General features: G+C 45.9%; 2 protein-coding genes across 3 annotated transcripts; both read left to right on the top strand.

Annotated features, from left to right (window-relative positions):
* Positions 1 to 25: 25 nt before the first annotated feature.
* On the top strand, positions 26 to 7,447 carry LOC144156004 (protein MAK16 homolog B-like). Its single transcript, XM_077687762.1, has 6 exons — positions 26 to 180; positions 691 to 737; positions 825 to 1,151; positions 6,487 to 6,616; positions 6,837 to 6,950; positions 7,233 to 7,447. Exons 1-6 carry the CDS (start codon positions 166 to 168, stop codon positions 7,434 to 7,436), a joined length of 837 nt encoding a protein of 278 aa, XP_077543888.1. The 5' UTR covers positions 26 to 165; the 3' UTR covers positions 7,437 to 7,447.
* Positions 7,448 to 11,546: 4,099 nt separating this feature from the next.
* On the top strand, positions 11,547 to 14,351 carry LOC144156001 (RING finger protein 145-like). Of its 2 annotated transcripts, none has more exons than XM_077687760.1 (3): positions 11,547 to 11,795; positions 12,195 to 12,362; positions 12,432 to 14,351. In XM_077687760.1, exons 2-3 carry the CDS (start codon positions 12,203 to 12,205, stop codon positions 14,057 to 14,059), a joined length of 1,788 nt encoding a protein of 595 aa, XP_077543886.1. In that variant the 5' UTR covers positions 11,547 to 11,795; positions 12,195 to 12,202; the 3' UTR covers positions 14,060 to 14,351. The 2 variants fall into 2 exon arrangements, with proteins under 2 accessions (XP_077543886.1, XP_077543885.1); XM_077687759.1 differs by lacking the exon at positions 11,547 to 11,795 and adding an exon at positions 12,003 to 12,025.
* The last annotated feature ends 5,405 nt before the right edge of the window (positions 14,352 to 19,756 follow it).

Genomic DNA, 19,756 nt, shown 5'->3' with positions numbered 1-19,756 from the left:
CATGTTGCGCTTTGTGCCTACAGCGGCGAAAAATTTTGTAAGGCCTGCTACTTGCAGCATATTTCCTTTGGGACCTCACAACACGAGGTACCCGCTGGGCCGTAGTCGTCTGGCAGTCTAAATCATAAACAGCCTGAAGCTTCATGCTTCTTTCAAAGTGGGACCATGCAGAACGATGACGTAAGTTTTTGTGTTTAAATGTTATCATTCGTGCTTCAGAACAGTAGATGTGGCTCTCTCTCACGTTTTCGCCGTTTTCACGTCGCTGCACACGCAGTTGTGCTGGTGGTTTAGTACAGAGCGATTAACTTCTTCAAGAAAACTATCCTTGGTCTCAGCTCAATTTATTGTGACGTTCGTACTGTGTTCACTTATCGTGCAGTTATTTACAATGAACTGATTTGAGTGTACGTCGGTTTGTCTCGTGGTATGCGCTTGATGTTTGACCCAAGCCCGTACTACGTGACAAGCCGATGTTGTCCGGGTGATATACCGCATGTTTGATACCGTATGTTGACTCGCAGTTATTTTTTATTACAACTGGATGTGGGTTGCACGTTGGTAATGAGATCTGGCAAATCCAGGTAGTCAATCCTTGTCGCTACCGCCCCTTGCCTGTTTTATGAGTTATAACGTTGTGTGTCACTTTACATGTGCTGCATGCTTATTTGTCACTCTCTTTCCTTGAAGGTAATATGGAGCATCATCAGCGGAAGCTTCTGCTCCTTCAAAGTCAAGTAGGTTTCTTCGGATTTATATTCACGACGTAGCCGAAACTACCTTGCGGCTCGCTACATGACAGTTCCTTGCGTGATTCCTTGCAGCACGAAGGGCCAGCAGTTTTGCCGAAACGATTTCAACCTGACGGGCCTGTGCAATCGCTCGTCATGTCCGTTGGCGAATTCTGTGTACGCAACCATCAAAGAGGAGGAAGGCGTCTGCTACCTGTACATGAAAACCATCGAGCGGGCTGCCTTTCCTGACCGGCTGTGGGAGAAAGTGAAGCTTTCCAAGAACTTCGAGAAGGCCCTGGAGCAGATCAACCAGCACCTTGTCTACTGGCCCCACTTCGTGCGCCAAAAATGCAAGCAGCGGCTGCTCAAGATCACCCAGTACATCATCCGCATGCGGAAACTGCGCCTGTCCCGACAGTAAGTGCAGGAATCTATGTGCCCATCGTGACATTTGAAGCTTAACAGCAGTTAGTGCATCATTGTTCCAAGCCGCGAAATTATCTCGCTTGCAGCTTGGTGTCTCGTAGATGTAACAATTAAGGCAGTGGCTATTTTGCCTGCAGCCGGCAGATTAGCTCTTGAGAAAAGTTGCCGGCTATTTCCCGGCGGTGCTGCCCCTGGGCGCCAATGCTACCGCAGCCGAAGGTGTCAGCGTGAATGTTGGGAACAAGTTTTCGAGCTTTGCCGAGCCTGAGAAGATTGATCGATACTGTTCAGTGAATTACGTTATGGTATGTTAAAGGGTGGCGCAGACGCACAGACGATTGAAGCGACCAAAAAAGAGCTAGCAAGATTATGCGGGCATGTCCAACTTTGCAGAATTTCAAGCCAAGTAGTAGAATAGACAAAAATGATCAGCCAAAAAAATGATTGCACAGCTAGAATTCACGATTGTTATTTCAATGCTACGAAATTTCAAACACCAACTTCAGTAGAAAAAACAAGTGTGCATGAAGTATGCAAGTTGACATCTCCAATTGCGGTAGCATTGCCGGAAAACTGCCGACAAAATAGCCCCCACGAAATTGTGCCGGCAGAATGATCACGTGGTCTGGGCCAGCCAATAAGAAAAACCTGCCGGCAACTTTTCTTTCAGGCTAATCTGCCGGCTGCCGGCAAAATAGCCACTGCCAACAATTAAATTTGTGACAAAATGGTTACATCCAGTGCTGTCGTATTTACCGTTGGTAGGCACATATCCAGCGGAAAATGTGGGGGCATTTCGCGTGAGCAGGTTGAAAACTAGCTCGTGCATTCAGGAATTCGTGCGGTCCCATGGTTGCCGGTTTGATCCCAGTCGTGGTGGCTTCTTGATGAAGACGAAAAGTGAAAATATCCACGGGTTAAATGTTTCGGTGCACATTAAATATATCCCAGGTGGTCAACATTTATCTGGAGCCTTCCACTACGGTGTGCTTCGTATCAAAGGTGCAACTTTGGCGAGTTAAACCCCACAATTAGATCAGGAATAACTGCTCCGAAGATAAAGGACACACTGAAAGGAGATGAGCACTGGGCTCACTGACAACTTGCTTGCTTATGACTAAATGTGAGACCAAGAAGATGGCATATGTTTGACATCTGTACCAGTTAGCACTGTCCATCTAACTTTTTGTTCTTGAGTCTGCGTTTTGTCTCTACCAGTCAACCGTTAGTCAGCACTGCATTTGTCTCCTCTGTGAAGGCAAGTGGCTGGGCAATTGCTTTTCTTTTTTTGCCACAAAATGTGTCTAGCTGCTGATGTTCAAGCTGTGGAGTCACTTCACCACATCTAAATCCCACTCCTAGTACATGCCACAGTGGTGTACCAATGGAGGCCACAAAAGCACTGTTCATGCATGGCACTGCAATGCATTATCTCCTGTTGCTCAAGGAGGCTGCATTTCTGGTCAACATCGCTTGTGCAATTCAGCTACATTGTAAATACCACTTGTGAGGAGGAAGCGGATTCCTCTACCATCTGCAACTCCACTCTCTTGGATCATTAAAGAGCCACAAAACCGGCCCGAACTAAAGCGTTACGAAACAGTAGTACTAATGGGGGATTTGGCGGGGGGGGTGCGCGAAGGGGTGGAGGGAGACAGGGGCACAGGCAGGTCCAGGGGCACCACACGCATGCACATGTGTGTATATGCCAGTCGCCTATTTTCGCATTCAGTGTTCTCACGCAATTCCTTCTGGCCTTAAATTTTCTCTTTTTTTGCATTTGGCATGGTGCGAGCCAATTTGAACATATGTCCAAAGTCAGAGGTGTTATGTGAAAAAGGCTATAATGATTCTTGGGCTCACAAATAAGGCTTGTAGAAGCCAAAGAAGTGGCTCTGGGGAAATCTCCCTCTCGTGTATTTTCAAATGTTTCTCACTGATCAAAATAGAAATGGGGAAAAAGAAATGCAGGAATCGGTAATGGCACAGAATGTAAAACATGTTAACCTAGTTGGTTCATGGGGCTATATTGTAAAAGTAGTGCTGTCAGGACAGTGAGACAGAAAGACCAATAGAGGATGTGCTAAGTTTCTTCCTTTGCAAGGCACGTACTTTTCAAAATTGTTACCTGTGGCTTTTGCCTGTGCCTCCTTGTCCTCATTGCCATACTTTTACACGCATGCATGCACATATACACGGTGCTCTTCACAAACTTTGACGAAGGATTAAAATTAGGTCAAATTTTCGGGCAACAAAATAAACAGTACTCATCCAGAGTGGCAGGGACCATCTTACCCTACTTTTGAATGTTTATTAATTAAGATAGTCATTATAAAATATTTCACAAATATTGAGCGGATCCAGCCAAATATCTTTAATACAAAGTAATAGAATGTTTATGGAAATACCGTGCAGCATTCTCTGTGCACATTTTCTTCCTATTTAAGCTTTTTCAAAGCCTCAAAATAGGCTAAATTCTAACTGGCTGGTGGAGTACATCGTTAAAATGTTGCACGCCTAACCACACTCTCACTCTGGACATTGGCGGGGTATGCGTGCATGGCCGTAATTTTGTGCCATGCCTGCATTTTTCTATATTTCATTGGAGTGGCATAGGTTTTTAGAGGAAACTTTGATATTCTGCATGTTTTAAGAGTCTCTAACATTTTAGTGGGTTTAAAAGTCTAAACCTTAACTTATTCCTTAATTAGTGAGTGTATAAAAATATGGCAAGTTGGTCCACGCCACCCAGACTGCTTTTTAGTTGCTTTGTTGCTGTAAAATTAAACATTTATTCTGTAGCCTCTCATTGTGTGTATGTGTGTATTATCTATTTATAACTTCTATCTAAGCACACGTGTGAGTGCACACAGAAACTTCCTAATTTTCATGAAGCATTGTTCTGCAAAATATTATCTCTTCAAATACAAACATATGAGTCAATTCCTTGGAACAGTATAAATGAGTTTTATCGAAGTTATCTGAGGAGCTGGACATTTTAAACAGTTCTGTGGCATCACCATGTATTTTCAAGGAATTTTGTGTTATACATAAAACTTCCATGTGCGTACAGATTAACATAACAGGAGCATTTATCGTGGTAACACCTCATGCCATCACATTCAGGTGCATTAGTCAATAGTGACCTCTTGTTTTTGCTTGTAAACCCTTGCCCTTCTTATCTTCCCCGTAAGGGCATTTGGATACCACGGAATGAACGGTAGGCATCTCTGCAGTTACCTGACTGTGGAAGCTACCTATATGAACTACAGTTTTTTTCACCTACAAGCAGCATATGTGCCAAAGTGTAATAGCTGTGCAATGTGTCCTGGCAATTCCCTAAAGCCGTGCAGAGGTCAATAAGAGTGTAGGACCGGTCTCGGTACAGTACCCGACAGGCGACCGGCACCCCTGCACGTGCCCATAGGCAGCGAAACTGGTTGTGCACCCACCATGTATCGTGTACCGTACCGGGCCGGCTTTCTGCTCTGCTATAGCTCTTTAATATGAGCATTCTTGCTCGCACACTTGCCGTCATGTTCATTCTCTGTAGTGGCTGCATAATTCTAATTGCATGAGCAGCCGATGACAGAGGCAGGGAAAGACATGGGAGTGGTGTCGACTAGCAACGGGGAAGTTTAACAAATAAAGCACATGTTGACTCAACAACCCCCACAATGTACATAAACAGTGCTATTCAATATTTATATGTACGACGGCAGTTCCTGGGCACACCATGTGTGTTGGACCTATGCTCCAAGATGAGGGAAATTTGTACTGAATGTTGGGTCCACTCACTCTGACCTTGTGAATAGCGGCTTACGCTTGCTTGCCTAAGGTCGGTTGTGACAAGTCATGGGCTCATCAGATGCAAAGTATCGTCTTGGCTCAGGTGGAGAGCTTAAGGAATGCCAGGTATCGTGATAATCTTCTGGTTTCTTGTTCACAGTGGCTGTGAAGGAAGGAAGCTGAAAGTTGGCAACTATGTTATTTTGTGCTGTGACAATGATGCGTCTGGACAGTGTGGGGGTATTGAATATATCTGTGCTTTCTGTTGTAGGCTTTCCAGTTGTCAGTCAGTACCTGTCCCATGTCTTTCACTGCCTCTGTTATCGCCTGTTCATGGTGTAAGATTATTACAAGGCCATACCAACTGGCCCAACTTTGTTTTGCTGCGTGGTGCGTTTTGGAGAAACTGTGTGGAGCAGGTGCCTATTCTCGAACTTCCCCACCACACCCCTCCTGCTCCTAGTTTTGTGACCCAGAACTAGCAGTAGTAACTGGGTATGATCAGAAGATCGGAGGATTGCTGCTATTGTGTTATTGTGTATCGGAGTTGTTGTTGTAACATAGGAGTGGGCTTCCAGTTGGTTGTTGCACCCAAACTTCACCAGGGCTGTGAGGGATACGAATTAACTGTGACTTTCTGGGCTTTGTTGATTTCTGAAATTATTCTCGGATATCCAGGAAATTTTGTATTATGCCTCTGTGGGAAATACAGCCTGCATGGCCAGGAATTAATCCACAGCCTCACGCTTCCCAGCATAATCTCAAGACACGTGGGAAATTGTGTATTATGCCTCCGTGGGAAATTCAGCCTGCATGGCCAGGAATTATTCACAGCCTATTGCCTCCCAGCTCAATGTTGAATATATTCTGCCACTGCTACAGCGGATACTAAAATTAGAATTGAGATGCGGTGAAGTGATGTTGTGGCATAAGAATGTACAGGCTGATTTGTGCTAGAGCCAGGCATACTGTAAGTGACTTAAGTTTTGCGAGGGTGCACCTTTCGTCTATTTTAGGAGTCATTTTCAATGTGAAAAATTTTGGCACGATGTTCTTGCTGTAGAAACGAGAACATGGGTTGGCTCCCTTCTCTTCTTAACCTGAAAGTGGAGTAATGCGGGCTCTTAATGCCACCATTATGTATTGTCTAAAGCTGTTTCAAGCCCACGTTGCAAGAATTCCAGATATAGAACATAAAGAGCGTCACACGCACAATCACGTAGGACCTCTTCTGCGAGTGTAAGCTGCTTCATACTGTGTCTGTTGTTCTCATTCTTATTGCTTCATATTGCGTCTTCCGTATCATAAAACTATTTGTTGCATTTATGCATCCTGCGCTTTCCCCCTCTTTGTTCTTTCACCTGTTGTTACCAGGAATTGGTGGTCCATTGCACGGTGAGGGCATCTCTCCCATTGAATTGCAGTGATCTTGCATCTGCGAAATTCATTCTGAAAACGTGTTTGTTGGGCTGGCAACATAGGATGAGCCAAGTTAACTGCAAGACGTCCACGATGCGTGCTTTCTTTCTCACTGCAGAAAGAAGCTGGTGCCGATGCAGCGCAAGATAGAGCGTCGAGAGCGACGAAGGGAAGAGAAGGCACTGGTTGCTGCACGGCTGGACACGGCCATTGAGAAGGAGCTGCTGGAACGGTTGCGGCAGGGCACGGTACGCACTGTCCTTTAGGAAAGGCATGATTTCAGAAAGTGCGCCAGTGGGGTTTAATAGATAACTGCAGGTGGAACGTTCATCGTCTGCACGCATCGCATTATCCCCCACAAGTGCACCCTGTTCAAAACTAACTGTGGTGCATCGTGCTGAAACTGCCGTAAGAAGCTGTGTTTGATTGTTGTTTTTGGTGCACACCCTCCCCCTCATTAATTTTCAGTACAAGGACATCTACAACTTCCCCCAGAAAGCGTTTGACAATGCCCTGAAAGGTGAAGAAGTCGAGAGTGAAGTGGAGTCTGATGAAGAGGAGGAGGAGGACGAGGAGGATGTGGTAAGGCGGCATGGAACTAACCTTGGGCACAACCCACTTTTTTCTTGGCATGCTTTGACTGAATTGACCTTGCACCATTATGCGACAAAAATATCGTGTTTTGAAGGGGCAGTACAACGCAGTATGGAACACACTTTGTGGAGATGGGAAAATATTTCTTGAAGGCAGTGTATAATTAATGAAATAAAATATTATACTACAGGGAAAAGATGTGTTCTTGTCAACTGGTTGGTGCGGTTGTATTAAGACTTCATAATTTCTCCATATCTTGCTGTTATTCAGGGGACAGTCCAGTACGTTGCTGCTGACGACATGGAGGAGAGTGACCTCTCTGACTTGGAAGACCTTGGGGAGGAGAGTTCCTCTGAAGAAGAAGCCGACAGAGAAAAGGAGGCTGAAGCACAACTGAGAAGAAAGCGGCCACACGTGGAGATTGAATATGAACAGGAGGCAGAGCCTTCAACCTCTAAAATAAATGCACATTGATTTCCACACTATGAGGCGTGGCAGTTGCACGATTTCAAACGGCTCATTGAAGCTGCATGTCGCTGTGCCCTGTGTAATGTACTGCACCTTGAAGTGACTGGAGTTCAGGAGGAGCAGAATTTGCAGTCATTTCTGCATGGAGTCCCAGGATGCTGCCGTGTGTGTGCAGACATTGTCCCACTTGTTCGCATTCACCTGTCACTGCTGCTGTGAAATTATCCAAGGCAGCAGCATCTCGCCACTGTGCAAATGTGTAGATGATGCGACTTATGCATGCGTAAAAGTAAGCACCAACTAGGAGAACAGTTCCCCAAGTAGTCCCTGTGGCAGGTGATCCCCTTTTCGGGAAGTCTGAAAGGCTGTCCTTGCATGTACCAAAGCCAGCTGGGAATGTGACCAGTGGCAACTTGACCAAGTTGCAGCTGGGAATTTTTACCCAAAGATTGTGTGGCAACATGTTGCACAGGATTTGTTTTTAGCATGGAACCTTGAGTTAGAAACAACTGTAAAGATGCTTCTTAGCAGGATTTACACTGCCAATATAGGTAGCATGTAATGCAGACGATTATTGCTCATACTCATGTTTTACGGGATAATTGGTGCTCTCTGTTAAGATCATCCTCTAGAAGGGAACATTACAGTTTTGTTATTCCCGTAAATGCACACAAAGTTTGCCCCTGTATTGTGAAGGTTGACGTAGCCTCCCCCCCTCCCCCTTTTGTTAGCATAGGTGCTTTAATGAGTGAATGGATCATGCTTTTACTTTAGCCTAAATGTGGTTCTAAAGTCAACCATACACTGTGTACTGTAAGTGCAGGTTTTCATTCATTGAATGTAATCAACACGGCATCATGCAACTCATTTGCAGTTGTTTTTATTGCCCTGGATTTTACCCACCTGCGTTGTGCCAAAAGGCACACTTAGAATAATGACGAGTAAATGTGCTGCTCTTTCTTGTCTTACTGGAGGCTTCTTTGTGTGGGAATCTTTCATGAAAGCACACAATGCCATTGAAGTTTCAGTTTAATTTTGACATGAATACACCAACAAAAATGTGGTAGGAACAGTTAAATTTGCAAGAGGCTTACTGTGACCACCGACTGCTGTTGGGGGGGGTCACTGAAGCAGCTTAAAAATCAAGGAGAAACAATATAACTTAGCCTCAATTCTGTCAGGGTAATAACAACTTCTTTAGGGGCAAAGCAGGTACATTCAGCAGTGTAAACTCTTCATTTGGTGTACACGGTCAGAGGTAACTTGTGATCTTCATGTGAAGCCCAAAAAGCCTGCTGTGTCCAAGCTGGCTGCAGTTTACTAAGAATTTCTCCGTGTCTTGTACAAGTGTTCACTTTGCAAAAAAGTACAGAGTCGTACGTTGCCTTCGTGTGCAGCTGAGAAGAAAGTAAAAATGTAGGGGGACAACAGTGCTTATTCGTGCCTGTCCCTCGAGGGGGAATTGCCTGCTTGGATATGTGCGAATAGGGATTTTTTCTATACGTTCTGACCATTATACAAATATGTACTGATGACGCTCGAATAATTTTGAATTGCTACGAGTATTTCCAAATAGAAGCAAACAATTACCATTGTCAGGGCAAGGCAAAAGGTGTTCAAATGTTTTCATTGTACATGAGTAACAAACACAAAAATACACTAAGAGATGTTTAAAACACTTATACACTTGATAAGCAACAGCTGTAATGGAGTGAACTTGGTTCCAATTTTATTGACACTTATGTATATCTCTTGACATGTTCCAATGAGAGTTATTGTCTGGTGATCACATTTTCTAATGTTGAAAACGGCCTCTTAGTAGGACTTGGTGTAGCTGTATCAGCGAATACTGCATGTTCAGCGATATTTGTTAGCAAGACACTGGTTTTTCTAATCCCTTTTGGAATGCTTTTGGCTTGCGTGTCAATGTTCCGTGACGATTCCCTCGAGATTCTTGTTCAGGTGAATGTTTTTTTTAACAATTCATAAACTTTGGGATACTTAAAAAATTCAGGCATAATTTGTTTGTATATTTAAAAGTAATATAAAACATTTTCATTACCCTTCTACTACCTGATTCAATACTGAAGTCGAGCGAGAATAAACTGTTTTACTGACTGCATGCCAAAGAAGTAATGTGGAAGGATTTAAGTGAGTCCTTCCTACCGTTACAAGAAAATGTGCTGCCTTGCTGCAGAAGCAAACATAATGAAAGAGGGTATGCTATATCACTGTTCTCATTTAGGATCGAGCATTCCCTGTGCATAGAGCAGTAATGCCAAACACCATTTCAAACAAACCCACCAAAAATACTACGCTGCTTTCATTGCAGGGTCACTGCTACTAAGCCTGCTGGAAGTTCTTAGTGGGCTGCAGTGAAAGCAGCTGCAGGTCTCCAGATAAATGTTATAGTCATGTTGCTTCAGTCAGTGTGGCTATTACTGCAGTTCATGCCGAGTTGCTGTCTGCCTACATTTATCATGGCCCCAGCTACAACTGCTTTCACCAGTGGAACATCAAACTATGTGAAAGAAAAAAATTCAGGGAGACTAGACTCCTTGTGTGTTGTAGGCCGGTAAGTTACCTCAAGTGGGCATGTGGGAATTGTAGGTGGGTGTGTTGACACCTCAGCCAGTGGGAATTGGTGAATTGGCCGTGAGCTTCTCATGGCAGCAGTCATCGTCATTGGCCAATATTGTTACGTCTATATCCAGCCTAATGTGTGGTTACCTTCATGTTGAGCTTAACGACATGCCAAAAAACGTGAAAGTACGAGTTCTCCCTTCTTATGGAACTGTGTAGTTTGTGGAAGTGCCATATGATTTTATTGGCATCGTGCAGATGCTACCCTTTCAACAGAATCTTTTTTTTTTGGCAACAATGTGCCTGGGGATGTACAGTAGATGCTGCCCTAGGTGAGCCCCCATAGTGGCTTCACCTGCTTGATGCATGCGTCTTCTGGACATTTAATGCGAACATTCGCATCCTCTGTGAATAGCGTAGTAAGTATAATATTCGGTTCCAACCGCTCACTCAAATTTTTGTTTATCATTGTTTTTCCATTTCTGCATTCAGTGTACCTGGGGCCCTTTGAGGGCATTAAACTGTAACTGTACATTGTACCAGTATGTATAGCACACCTGAGCCACCCAAGGCTCTGCCATGCACGAGGACAGGGTTCGGTATTCACCACATACTGAATGGTTAATAACTTTCTCTTGTGACAATTTAGCTGCTTCTATTAACAAAGATGTGCTCATAACCATGAAAATGCTCATATAAATGCTTCACATAAAAACAAATCAACAGGTGAGAACAAAAAGGAAAATAAGCAGTCACACTCTGCTATTGGTCATGTGTGAAGCAAAAGTTGTGAACGTCGAGTTTATGCAACATATTGAGAAAGCAAAAGAGAGAGGGAGAATGTTGATAAACATTGGGGACACACGCTCAGCGACTTTGTCTTAAAAAAAAAAAAGTGGTGAGAAAGACGTGACTCTGAATGCCCGTCGCAACGCGTGGTGCTGCGTACAGTGAAACAGAAACTAAGGGCACGCTCGGGCGCTTGTTATCACTAGTTCGCAGCAGGATGCTCAGAGGTTCCGCCACCCCGCGGCGGTACATTCAAGCATCACCAAGATCGCGTCAGCCTTGGGCAAGCATTGCTACTTCGGCAAGTGGAAACAGGGCAAGGCGAAGAAACGAGAGGCTGAATGCATTCCTCGTTTCTTTCCAATTGACCCGTTTTTGCGCAGTTTCACACATCACCCGCCAATGCGTATCGTGCGGTAGGTTTCTCAACTCGCAGTCCAGGAAATGGCCCCGTACATTTTACTCGCATATTTGATTGAGCACCAACTAGCCCAGAACGATGCCGTGCAACACTGCGCGGCAGGTTTGTTTAACTTGCCGTGCGGAAAACGGTGCATACCTGCATACCACTGTTGGGTTTCGGCGCGATTAAAAAAAAAGTAAAAACGAAAACCAAGCGCTTGATAACAGCGGCTGAACGGATACACGAAAGACTTGGTCAAGCTTGGCCTGCATCGATCGCGATTCGACACGTGGGCAATTTTACCGATCGAGGTCTGCCGATCGCCGTCGTACACTCTGCGGCGTAGTTCGATGATCCGCCGCGGCGGGGTGCTTGCTCTGTGTTTACCGTCTTGGCGTATGGTGGGTCGGTCAGCGCCGTCAGGAGCGCGTTGGTCAGCGTCGCGAGGTCTGCGAGCTAACATGGTGCGTCTGCTGAAATACCGCGGCCGGTGGCTAGGACGACCGTGAATACGTTGGTTTCGCGGACCTGCCAACCTGCTGGTGACGCTCCGGGTACCTCATGATTACCGCCCTGGCAACCTGAATCAGGTGCGTACAAAATCGAGCCTCTGCAACGCAGCACGAGTTCTTCCGCTTTGGACGTGTGACAGCAGTTTTTAAATGGGGCATTTAAACTTGTTGCGCTAAGAAGTTACGTCTCCTAAGCCCTTTCTTTAAATAGCGGCCGATACCCCGCGTATCAGCTGCTGACACATTCACGTGCAGATGTTGAACAATAGCACCTCTGGATAAGGGGCTGCGAAATGTGTGTCGCATGGGTGTGTATCTGCTAGGCGTTTACGGTTAACCGGTTGGGGCTTTCCGAGTCCCTTTTTTTTCCTAATACGGCTGAGCTGTAGAGTCAGTACCGCGAACCACAGTTTCCGCGTAGGTGCCTTGAATGACTTGAATGAAGGCTATAAAATGTTTTCTCATTGATGTCCGCAGGTTTCAGGATGCGGCCGTCCAGAGCCCAGGTGGAAGCTGCCGTTGGCATAATCATGCGTGTTCCTGGTCTGTTTATTATTGACTACTGGTGGCAGCATGACCGGAATAAGTCCGTGCCACAGTCCATGTCGCTCCCTGGACTTCTGAACGCGGTGCTGACCAACTTGGGTAATTACTCTTGACTTAATTTTGTGACAGCTTCGAATGCTCACTCGGCGCCTTTTACGTTCCTTTCAGTTCTCGTCCACGGCTTCCTCTTGCTGCTGCTGCCCATTCCAAGAGTGCGCTCTCTTTACACGAACTTCGTCAGCGCGCTGCTGCTGCTCAGCTCCCATCTTCTGTCAAAGTACTACATCCAGATGGAGACGAGCCTGTCGCGGCATTTGGATGCCGATGAAGGCTTCGCCCGAAGGCAGGCGACCGCGTTTCTTGCCCACATTGTGCTTGCCTGCATGGTGTTCGCGCTTCTCGAAGGCCGCTCCCGACCGATGCTTCCCATCCTGTCCTGTTACACTCTGCCAGTGCTGGCTCGTTTCCTGGACTTTCCCCCCGAGGCGCTCGAAGTGCTGCACAATTTCGGCAATGCCCTGATGTGCGTCAGCGTTGCCTGCTACCTGTACAGCCAAGTGCCAGCACTGATAACTTTCTTGAAAGATGCTTACCTGGACACCCTGCTGCTGACCATGCGCTTTGGCTGGATTGGGTTGATGACGCTCTTCTGGAACAAGCTCTTTGTGCCCACCCACTTTCTGGTCTTCTGGCTGATTGAGTTCTGTGTGAAGATGGCCGAGAGCTATCCCACGTGGGAGAGTCCGTGGTACCTGCTGGTCCTCAGCTCGGCCAGCAGTGTGTGCGCCAGCCCCGTGACTTTGGTAGCCTCTTCAGTGACGGTCTCCTACCTCGCCTTCCTCACCCTGTCGGGCACCAAGGCGTTCCTGTACGGCAGCCTTACCTTCCTCAACGACAATCCCATGCACAGTGGGTGGACGGAGGGCATCACCATGCTGCTGCTGGCCCTGCAGACGGGCCTGACTGAGATCAAGATGCCCAGCCGGGTGGCGGTGCTGCTCATCATCCTCTTCATTGTCATGTCCTCCATGCTGCAGTCAGTGCTGGAGATCACCGAGCCAGTGGTGCTGGCCCTGAGTGCGTCGCAGAGCCGCCAGTTTGGGCGACATGCGCGGACCCTGGGCATGTGCACCTTCCTGGTGGCCTTCCCGCTGCACATCACCTGGCGGCTGGCGTCGCTCTTCCCCATCGACTTCTGGATGATGATTGTGCTGTCTTCGTGCATCCTGACCTCCGTGCAGGTGGTGGGCCTGCTGGTCATCTACGGTCTCTTTGTGTATGATGCGTGGCGCACAGAACCCTGGGAGGCCTTAGATGACGTCATTTACGTGGCACGGGCACTGACCAAGATTCTCGAGTTTGTGGTCGCCCTGTTTGTGGTGGGCATGGGCTTCTGGGAATCGACGACTGGCAAGTGGAACTGGGCCAACGCATCCATCCTGCTGGTGCACTGCTACTTCAACGTGTGGCAGCGCATGCAGGCTGGCTGGAAGAGCTTCCTTCTGCGTCGCGAAGCAGTGCGCAAGACCGAGTCGCTCCCCGAAGCGACACCCGAGCAGCTGTTGCAACACAACGACGTGTGCTCCATTTGCTACTCTGAGATGCGGTCAGCCTGTATCACCAAGTGCCAGCACTTCTTCCACCGGACATGTCTTCGCAAGTGGCTGTACATACAGGACAAGTGTCCCCTGTGCCATGCGCACGTCTCCGTAGAACCGGAGGCTGCGCCCGCCCGCGATCCTGATCTGCCTGTCGCAGCAGAGGACGATGCGAACCAGGTGGACGATGCTTCCTGAAGTGTGCTTGCAATTCCATGTGTGCCCTGTGCAGTTCAACGTTCCATTTTGCTCCAGTGTGCTTGTGCTAACATTTGGGAACTGTCTTTTAGGGACCCCTGACACCGAGAAGGAAATGTGATGCCTCTCTGGACTTGGCCATAGTGCCCTCTACAGCGCACATTTTTTCTGGGAACACAACTCTTCCAGTGTTACCTTGAGACTGTAAATACTCTTTACTTGTTCTTAAATGATATGTACAGTGGTAGCAGTCTGCACCAATAAAAGCGTAAATAACCTGCGTTTTACTGTACGCTGCTTGTATACCTTCTTTTTGCAATGTTTTACAGCAAAGCAGCTTTATAGTTGCGAAACTTAGGAATTTATGAACTTTCATTTAACTGAAAAGTACAATAAACACATTGTACTACTTTTGCTTTATTCAGTCCCATGGTAAGGACCAGAAGTTGGGCTATCGCCAGCTAAACCCATGTCAAGTAACTCTGAGCTAAACCTACATAGTAAAAAGGAGGTATGTCGCTCGTGAAACAGCTGAGCCGCATGTTCTCATCTTTAACAATGAAAACCTTGCTGGTAAGACCATTGGGCTGACTTCTGACAGCTTGAGCCCAGCTTTGCAATTTGTTTTTAAAGGAAGTGATCAACCAGAATAGAAGCATATCATTGTTTAACAGGTATATTTAAAACTGCCATTCTTCTAAACCTGGTGGTGTGACCCCAACTGCTGCACAAATCTTGCTAATTGTGTGCCCGTTTTTGCTCCATAGCCATTTGTTGCCTCATCACTGATATCAATTGCCATTTTTAGTTTGAACTGCAATTAGTTGGAATTTGCAAGGCCACAATCCCCTATCATTTGCTTTCTTTTTATTATAACAGGCATTCCATTTACGTTACGCCTCCTGGGTGGAGTGTGCGGGGCATCACCACCCATAATTTTTTACTAGTAATTACTTAGCCGAAGTTCAGTGTGCTTTAAACTTGGCACATTTGTTATTTCGGCGTGTTTAATTTCTCAGGTGGAGCAAAGTTGTGTTGCCCTGGCGATGTGGAAACTGGATTGGTCAACTAAGCATCAGTTTGCAGCTGGGCAAGCACCACAGTCTCTTTACTGGGACGTTACGATTGTTCAACTGATGCCTTGATTGATCTTTTATCAAGCAGAGAAGACATGCAGTAGAGCCTTGGCGTCTGGGGCTGAAGGTGCAGTTGGCTTTCCTGGGAATTGCTGGCTATGGAAAAAGCATGGTTGCTTTTAAGAAGACACTAAAATCAGAAAACTGGTTTGCCTATATTGATTGATCACCATGCCTAGTTTACAGCTCTACTCTTGGCATCGCACCTTTGTTTGGAAAGACGTGTGACCGTAACAATTTTTATTTGCTTGAACACTTTTTTTTATGGACACTTATAGGGTTGCTCTCCTTTCTCTGCACGCTGAAACAAGTTGCAGGAATGCTTTTGAACAGGGATGCATGATTACAAGCGAGTTTAAATATAGCAAAATAGTGATTCACATTCAATAGACAAAGTTCGTTGTATGTCCACGCATGGCCTTCTTTTCAAAACTTCAAAAACTTGTACAGCCATTTATTTTTAACAATGTGTTTGGCTGCATGCGCCAAGTGGATTTGTGAACTAAGGTGCACTCCTGCACTTTGAAGCGCTTTACTCAGCGAATACTTCTAGGGTTGCCATTGAGCCATTTGATGGAGGTGTGTTACTGTTTGTTATTGCCTTGAAAAGTGTTAAATTTTAATGTTCATGGAGAGCGACATTCTTACTTTCACTGCGGCTTCTGCAACAACAATGTAAAAAAGAATCCTATAGACACTCTCATTCAGAGTGCATTATAATTCACACCTAAGGTCAGTTGCAGGGTGTGCTACAATTATTTTGTAAGTATGACTATTAAAAACAATTATTTTGACCATGGTAAAAGCAGAGGTGAATTTGCTGATTACATATTGACAGAATTGCAAATTGTCACTGTACCCGCCACGGTGGCTAAGGCGTTGCGCTGCTGAGCACAAGGTCGCGGGTTCGATTCCCGGCCGCGGCAGCCGCTTTTCTGATGGAGGCGAAAAGCAAAAACGCCCGTGTGTATGAGATTTCGGCCCCAGGTGGTCAAAATTAATCCGGAGCCCTCCACTACGGCGCGCCTCATCGCCTGCGTTGCGTCGGCGCGTTAAACCCTACAATCAATCAATCAAATTGTCACTGTGAAGCTAAAGCCTTTCAAAGTTTAGGATCAGCTTCAATGCAGTGCTCTTCCAAATGCAGAAACTCGCAAAAAAAGGAAGCTGCTGACCTTTCCAGAGAAAGTTGTTGAGTGCACAATGTGAAATGAACTGTCTAACTGATCAAGCTGGAGGCAAGGAAGCCAACGCTCTCAGAATGGTGGCGAGAGCTTTAATTGATTTTTGTCAGTTATGCACGATGTATGTGTACCATGCATTGGTACAGAGTAGCTGTGTTTTCTTGCACCAGGTGACCTGAAGCAGTTTTGTTTTTTAACACTAGATGCACCTTTGAGCATACCTGCCAACCTGGTGACGTAGAAATTCGCAATATCTGCGGACTGGGAGAAGTGGTGGGCAGCACACTTTAATTTTTAAGTCTAAAATGATTCACGTTTTCTTCACGCGTTCTCATGTTTTCACAACCATACATGAAAACCGTCAGTGTTGAAGAGTAATGAGCAGCAACTTCATTGGGAAGGGCAGCAAATTCGGACATCTACGATTTCGAGAACACTTGGTAGTGCTTTCGCGGCTTCGAGCCCGCCTTTGCACTGCGAAGCAACTACCGCAGTCGTGCCACGCACAAGACGCGGCAGTCATACAAAGAGCGCCACGAACACGGAAGTCGTAACCAGCCTGTGAACAACATGCTTATAAGCAGGCATGCCGGGGTAGCAGCGAGTTCACCTCGCTGCGTAGCCCACCCCGAGAAGACGACACAAATCGCAGCTTCGCAGATGGTGATAACAAGACTACGTATTGCTTTCTCAGGGCGGCGCAGGTTCCACAGTGTCGTTTATATAGATGGTCCCAGTTTTTTCGAAAATTCGTAAAATTTCAGGCAGGATTCGTAAAATCGTAAGACGCGACAAAATTCGTACATTTTACGGAAAATTCGGAAGAGTTGGCAGGTATGCTTTAAGTCTGTTGAGCAAATTAACTGACTGGCCATAGTATACATTCCTGGGCCCCAGGCCTAGGGCATTTTTCAACAGATGGCCTTTTAGATTTGCTTAGCCACGGCCTACATTTTTTAAATGCGTGAGCATCACTCATGAACTACTTGGCTCAGGTGGTGAAAAAAAGGAGCATCCCCAGAGAAGCGTGGACAGAAATTGTCATCAAAAGTCCTATCGGCTACAACAGCCCAACAACATAACCACTGAGGTGAATTAGCCGGTGATAATGACGGCAGTCTTCATAAGCTCGTGGCCAAATAGGCACACAGTTCCAACGGGGCTGCAAATGGGGATATGCAGTGGCCCAACTTCCCCATTGGGGTATCCAACGTTACTCTAACAATTGCTTCAAAGCTTACACCCAGTTCACTACTAGCCATTTGTCTGCGATGTAAACATTCCAATGCACAATTTTTCACACACTCACCGGCTCCAATCTCACCGGAGATCGGCTAATGACTATGGCAGCAGCCGTAAGAGGCTCACTGGTGATTCACCAACTTCCACTGGAAGGGACATCTACATACCCACCAACTCACATGCTTTCACAACTCAACGAGAAGCAACGCTTGTGCATTCTCAACATCGCAAGAGAAAGCTTAAGTGCCCCGTAACTCTTCTGGTTCCAGATGTGAAAAATTCTGCGAACCATGCAGAATTATGCTTTCCCCGATTGGACATCACAATTCCACAAAAGCAGCCAATATAACCTAGAAAATTCATTTTAATCGACAGGGAAGTTGTGTTAGAAATAGGAGCTTCACAACACGTAGGGCCTGGGCACAACCTCCAGTACCGACAGGTGCATTTTATTTTTCAAGCCCGAGCTAAAAGTGTCCATGCAAGCACATACACGCATTCGTAAAGGGATAGTTTGAGTGCTGCTGAAAATGTGTATAGATTGACTGATGTATGATTTACATTGGTACTTGTTTGTACCATGTTTTGATAGGCATGAAAAAAATCAAGGGATATAAAGATCCCTCTCGCGAGACAAGTCACGAGTACGGGTCAAATCAGTAGTAGTTATCGTACGATACCGCTTTAACTAAAATAGCGAGCTGGGTGGGAAAAGCCAAAAGGAAGATAAATAAAATCGGACAGCACCGCCTGGTTCCCTTTCAGTGTCTATGGCTACCATACTGTCATTTATTTGCTCAGCACCCTGTAAAAAGGGGCCAGATATGAATAGCAAACAGCATTTTTTCGTAGTCAACTCTCCTTACTTCCACACAGGTGGGTTTAAAGGGACTTTAAAAGACAACATACCACTTTGCTTTATTTGAAGGATTGGGAAGCTCATACTTTGCTACAATTTTGTTTGGGCCATTATTTATGACATGCCAAGCCCTCTCCCTTACCCGAGACACACTTGCGAGGACCAGCCAAGCAGGTGCAGTAGGTACCCACACTCACCCAATCGTAAAGGTATCGGAAGTTTGGAATCTTTGATCAAAGCTAGCGAAACATAGCAGGATGTTTCAGCATGTAATAACCCTGTGCCGCGTTAAGGTGAAGGACAATTTGAACTCGCTTCAACCTTCAGTACCTCATTAGCGAATGACAGGCACGATTTGTTTGTAATTCGTGCAGACTTCACGGGCTATCAGGCTGTTGCAAGAGCTACTCAAGAGATGTCACGGCATCACTGAAGCCGTACAGCGGCTGGTAGCAACCGCCTGCTCCAAATTCATATTGATTTCCCTTACATTATTTCACTTAGTCGTTCGTCGATCATCCTATTGCCACAGAATGTTATTTTTTATTTGGAACGCTACTACTTCCAGCTGCAATCCTGCAGATCTATTTCAATTTTGGCATCGGTCAGTTGCACACATCAGACGAGATGTTTCGAGTCGCATGTTACCGTATTTTTGCACGTATAACCCACACCAAAATTTCAGCGGCAAAGTAGGGGTGCGGATAATACGGGGGGGGGGTTTTTCCTTTAGTGTAGCTTCACAGCAATGCACGTTGTGCTGTGAAGCTGCTACGCACTAACAGTGACTAAGCCGTCCATGGCCGCGATTGCGCAAAACATACAAAGACAAGGAAGAAAAAACAAGGACGAGTGCACTCTAACTGATTTTATTAGTGAATTGTGACTTTTGCCTTTCAGTCAGTGTATTCTACTTGCTAAATATACGCTTTTTCTGCATACATAGTATGTTGCTTGAGCCATAGCTTTGGTGCAGCCTTTCCTGTATCAAATGTGCGGGCAATACGCGAGGATTTTTGTTTTTGTTTTCGGCGGGCTGAAAGTGGGGGTGCGGATTCGGATTATGTGCAGGGGCAAGCTATACACGCAAAAATACGGTAAGTAGCTGATGAGTCACTTTATCTGGACGGCATCAGCTAATTGTGCGAGTTAATTGTGTCACATCAAAAGTTAAATGCAGAAAACAGGCTGGCGAGTCGCCACCCTTTCTTGTTTTTCACAGCATATACTTTATTTGATTGAGTTCGCAGCAAGACTGGTACAAGTGTTACTCCAG

This window comes from Haemaphysalis longicornis, unplaced genomic scaffold (genome assembly GCF_048455015.1).
Source record: "Haemaphysalis longicornis isolate Haplotype H1 unplaced genomic scaffold, Haemaphysalis longicornis Haplotype H1 scaffold_1, whole genome shotgun sequence".
In the NCBI taxonomy this organism is placed as follows: domain Eukaryota; kingdom Metazoa; phylum Arthropoda; class Arachnida; order Ixodida; family Ixodidae; genus Haemaphysalis; species Haemaphysalis longicornis.
This window is presented reverse-complemented; position numbering and strand designations above follow the sequence as displayed.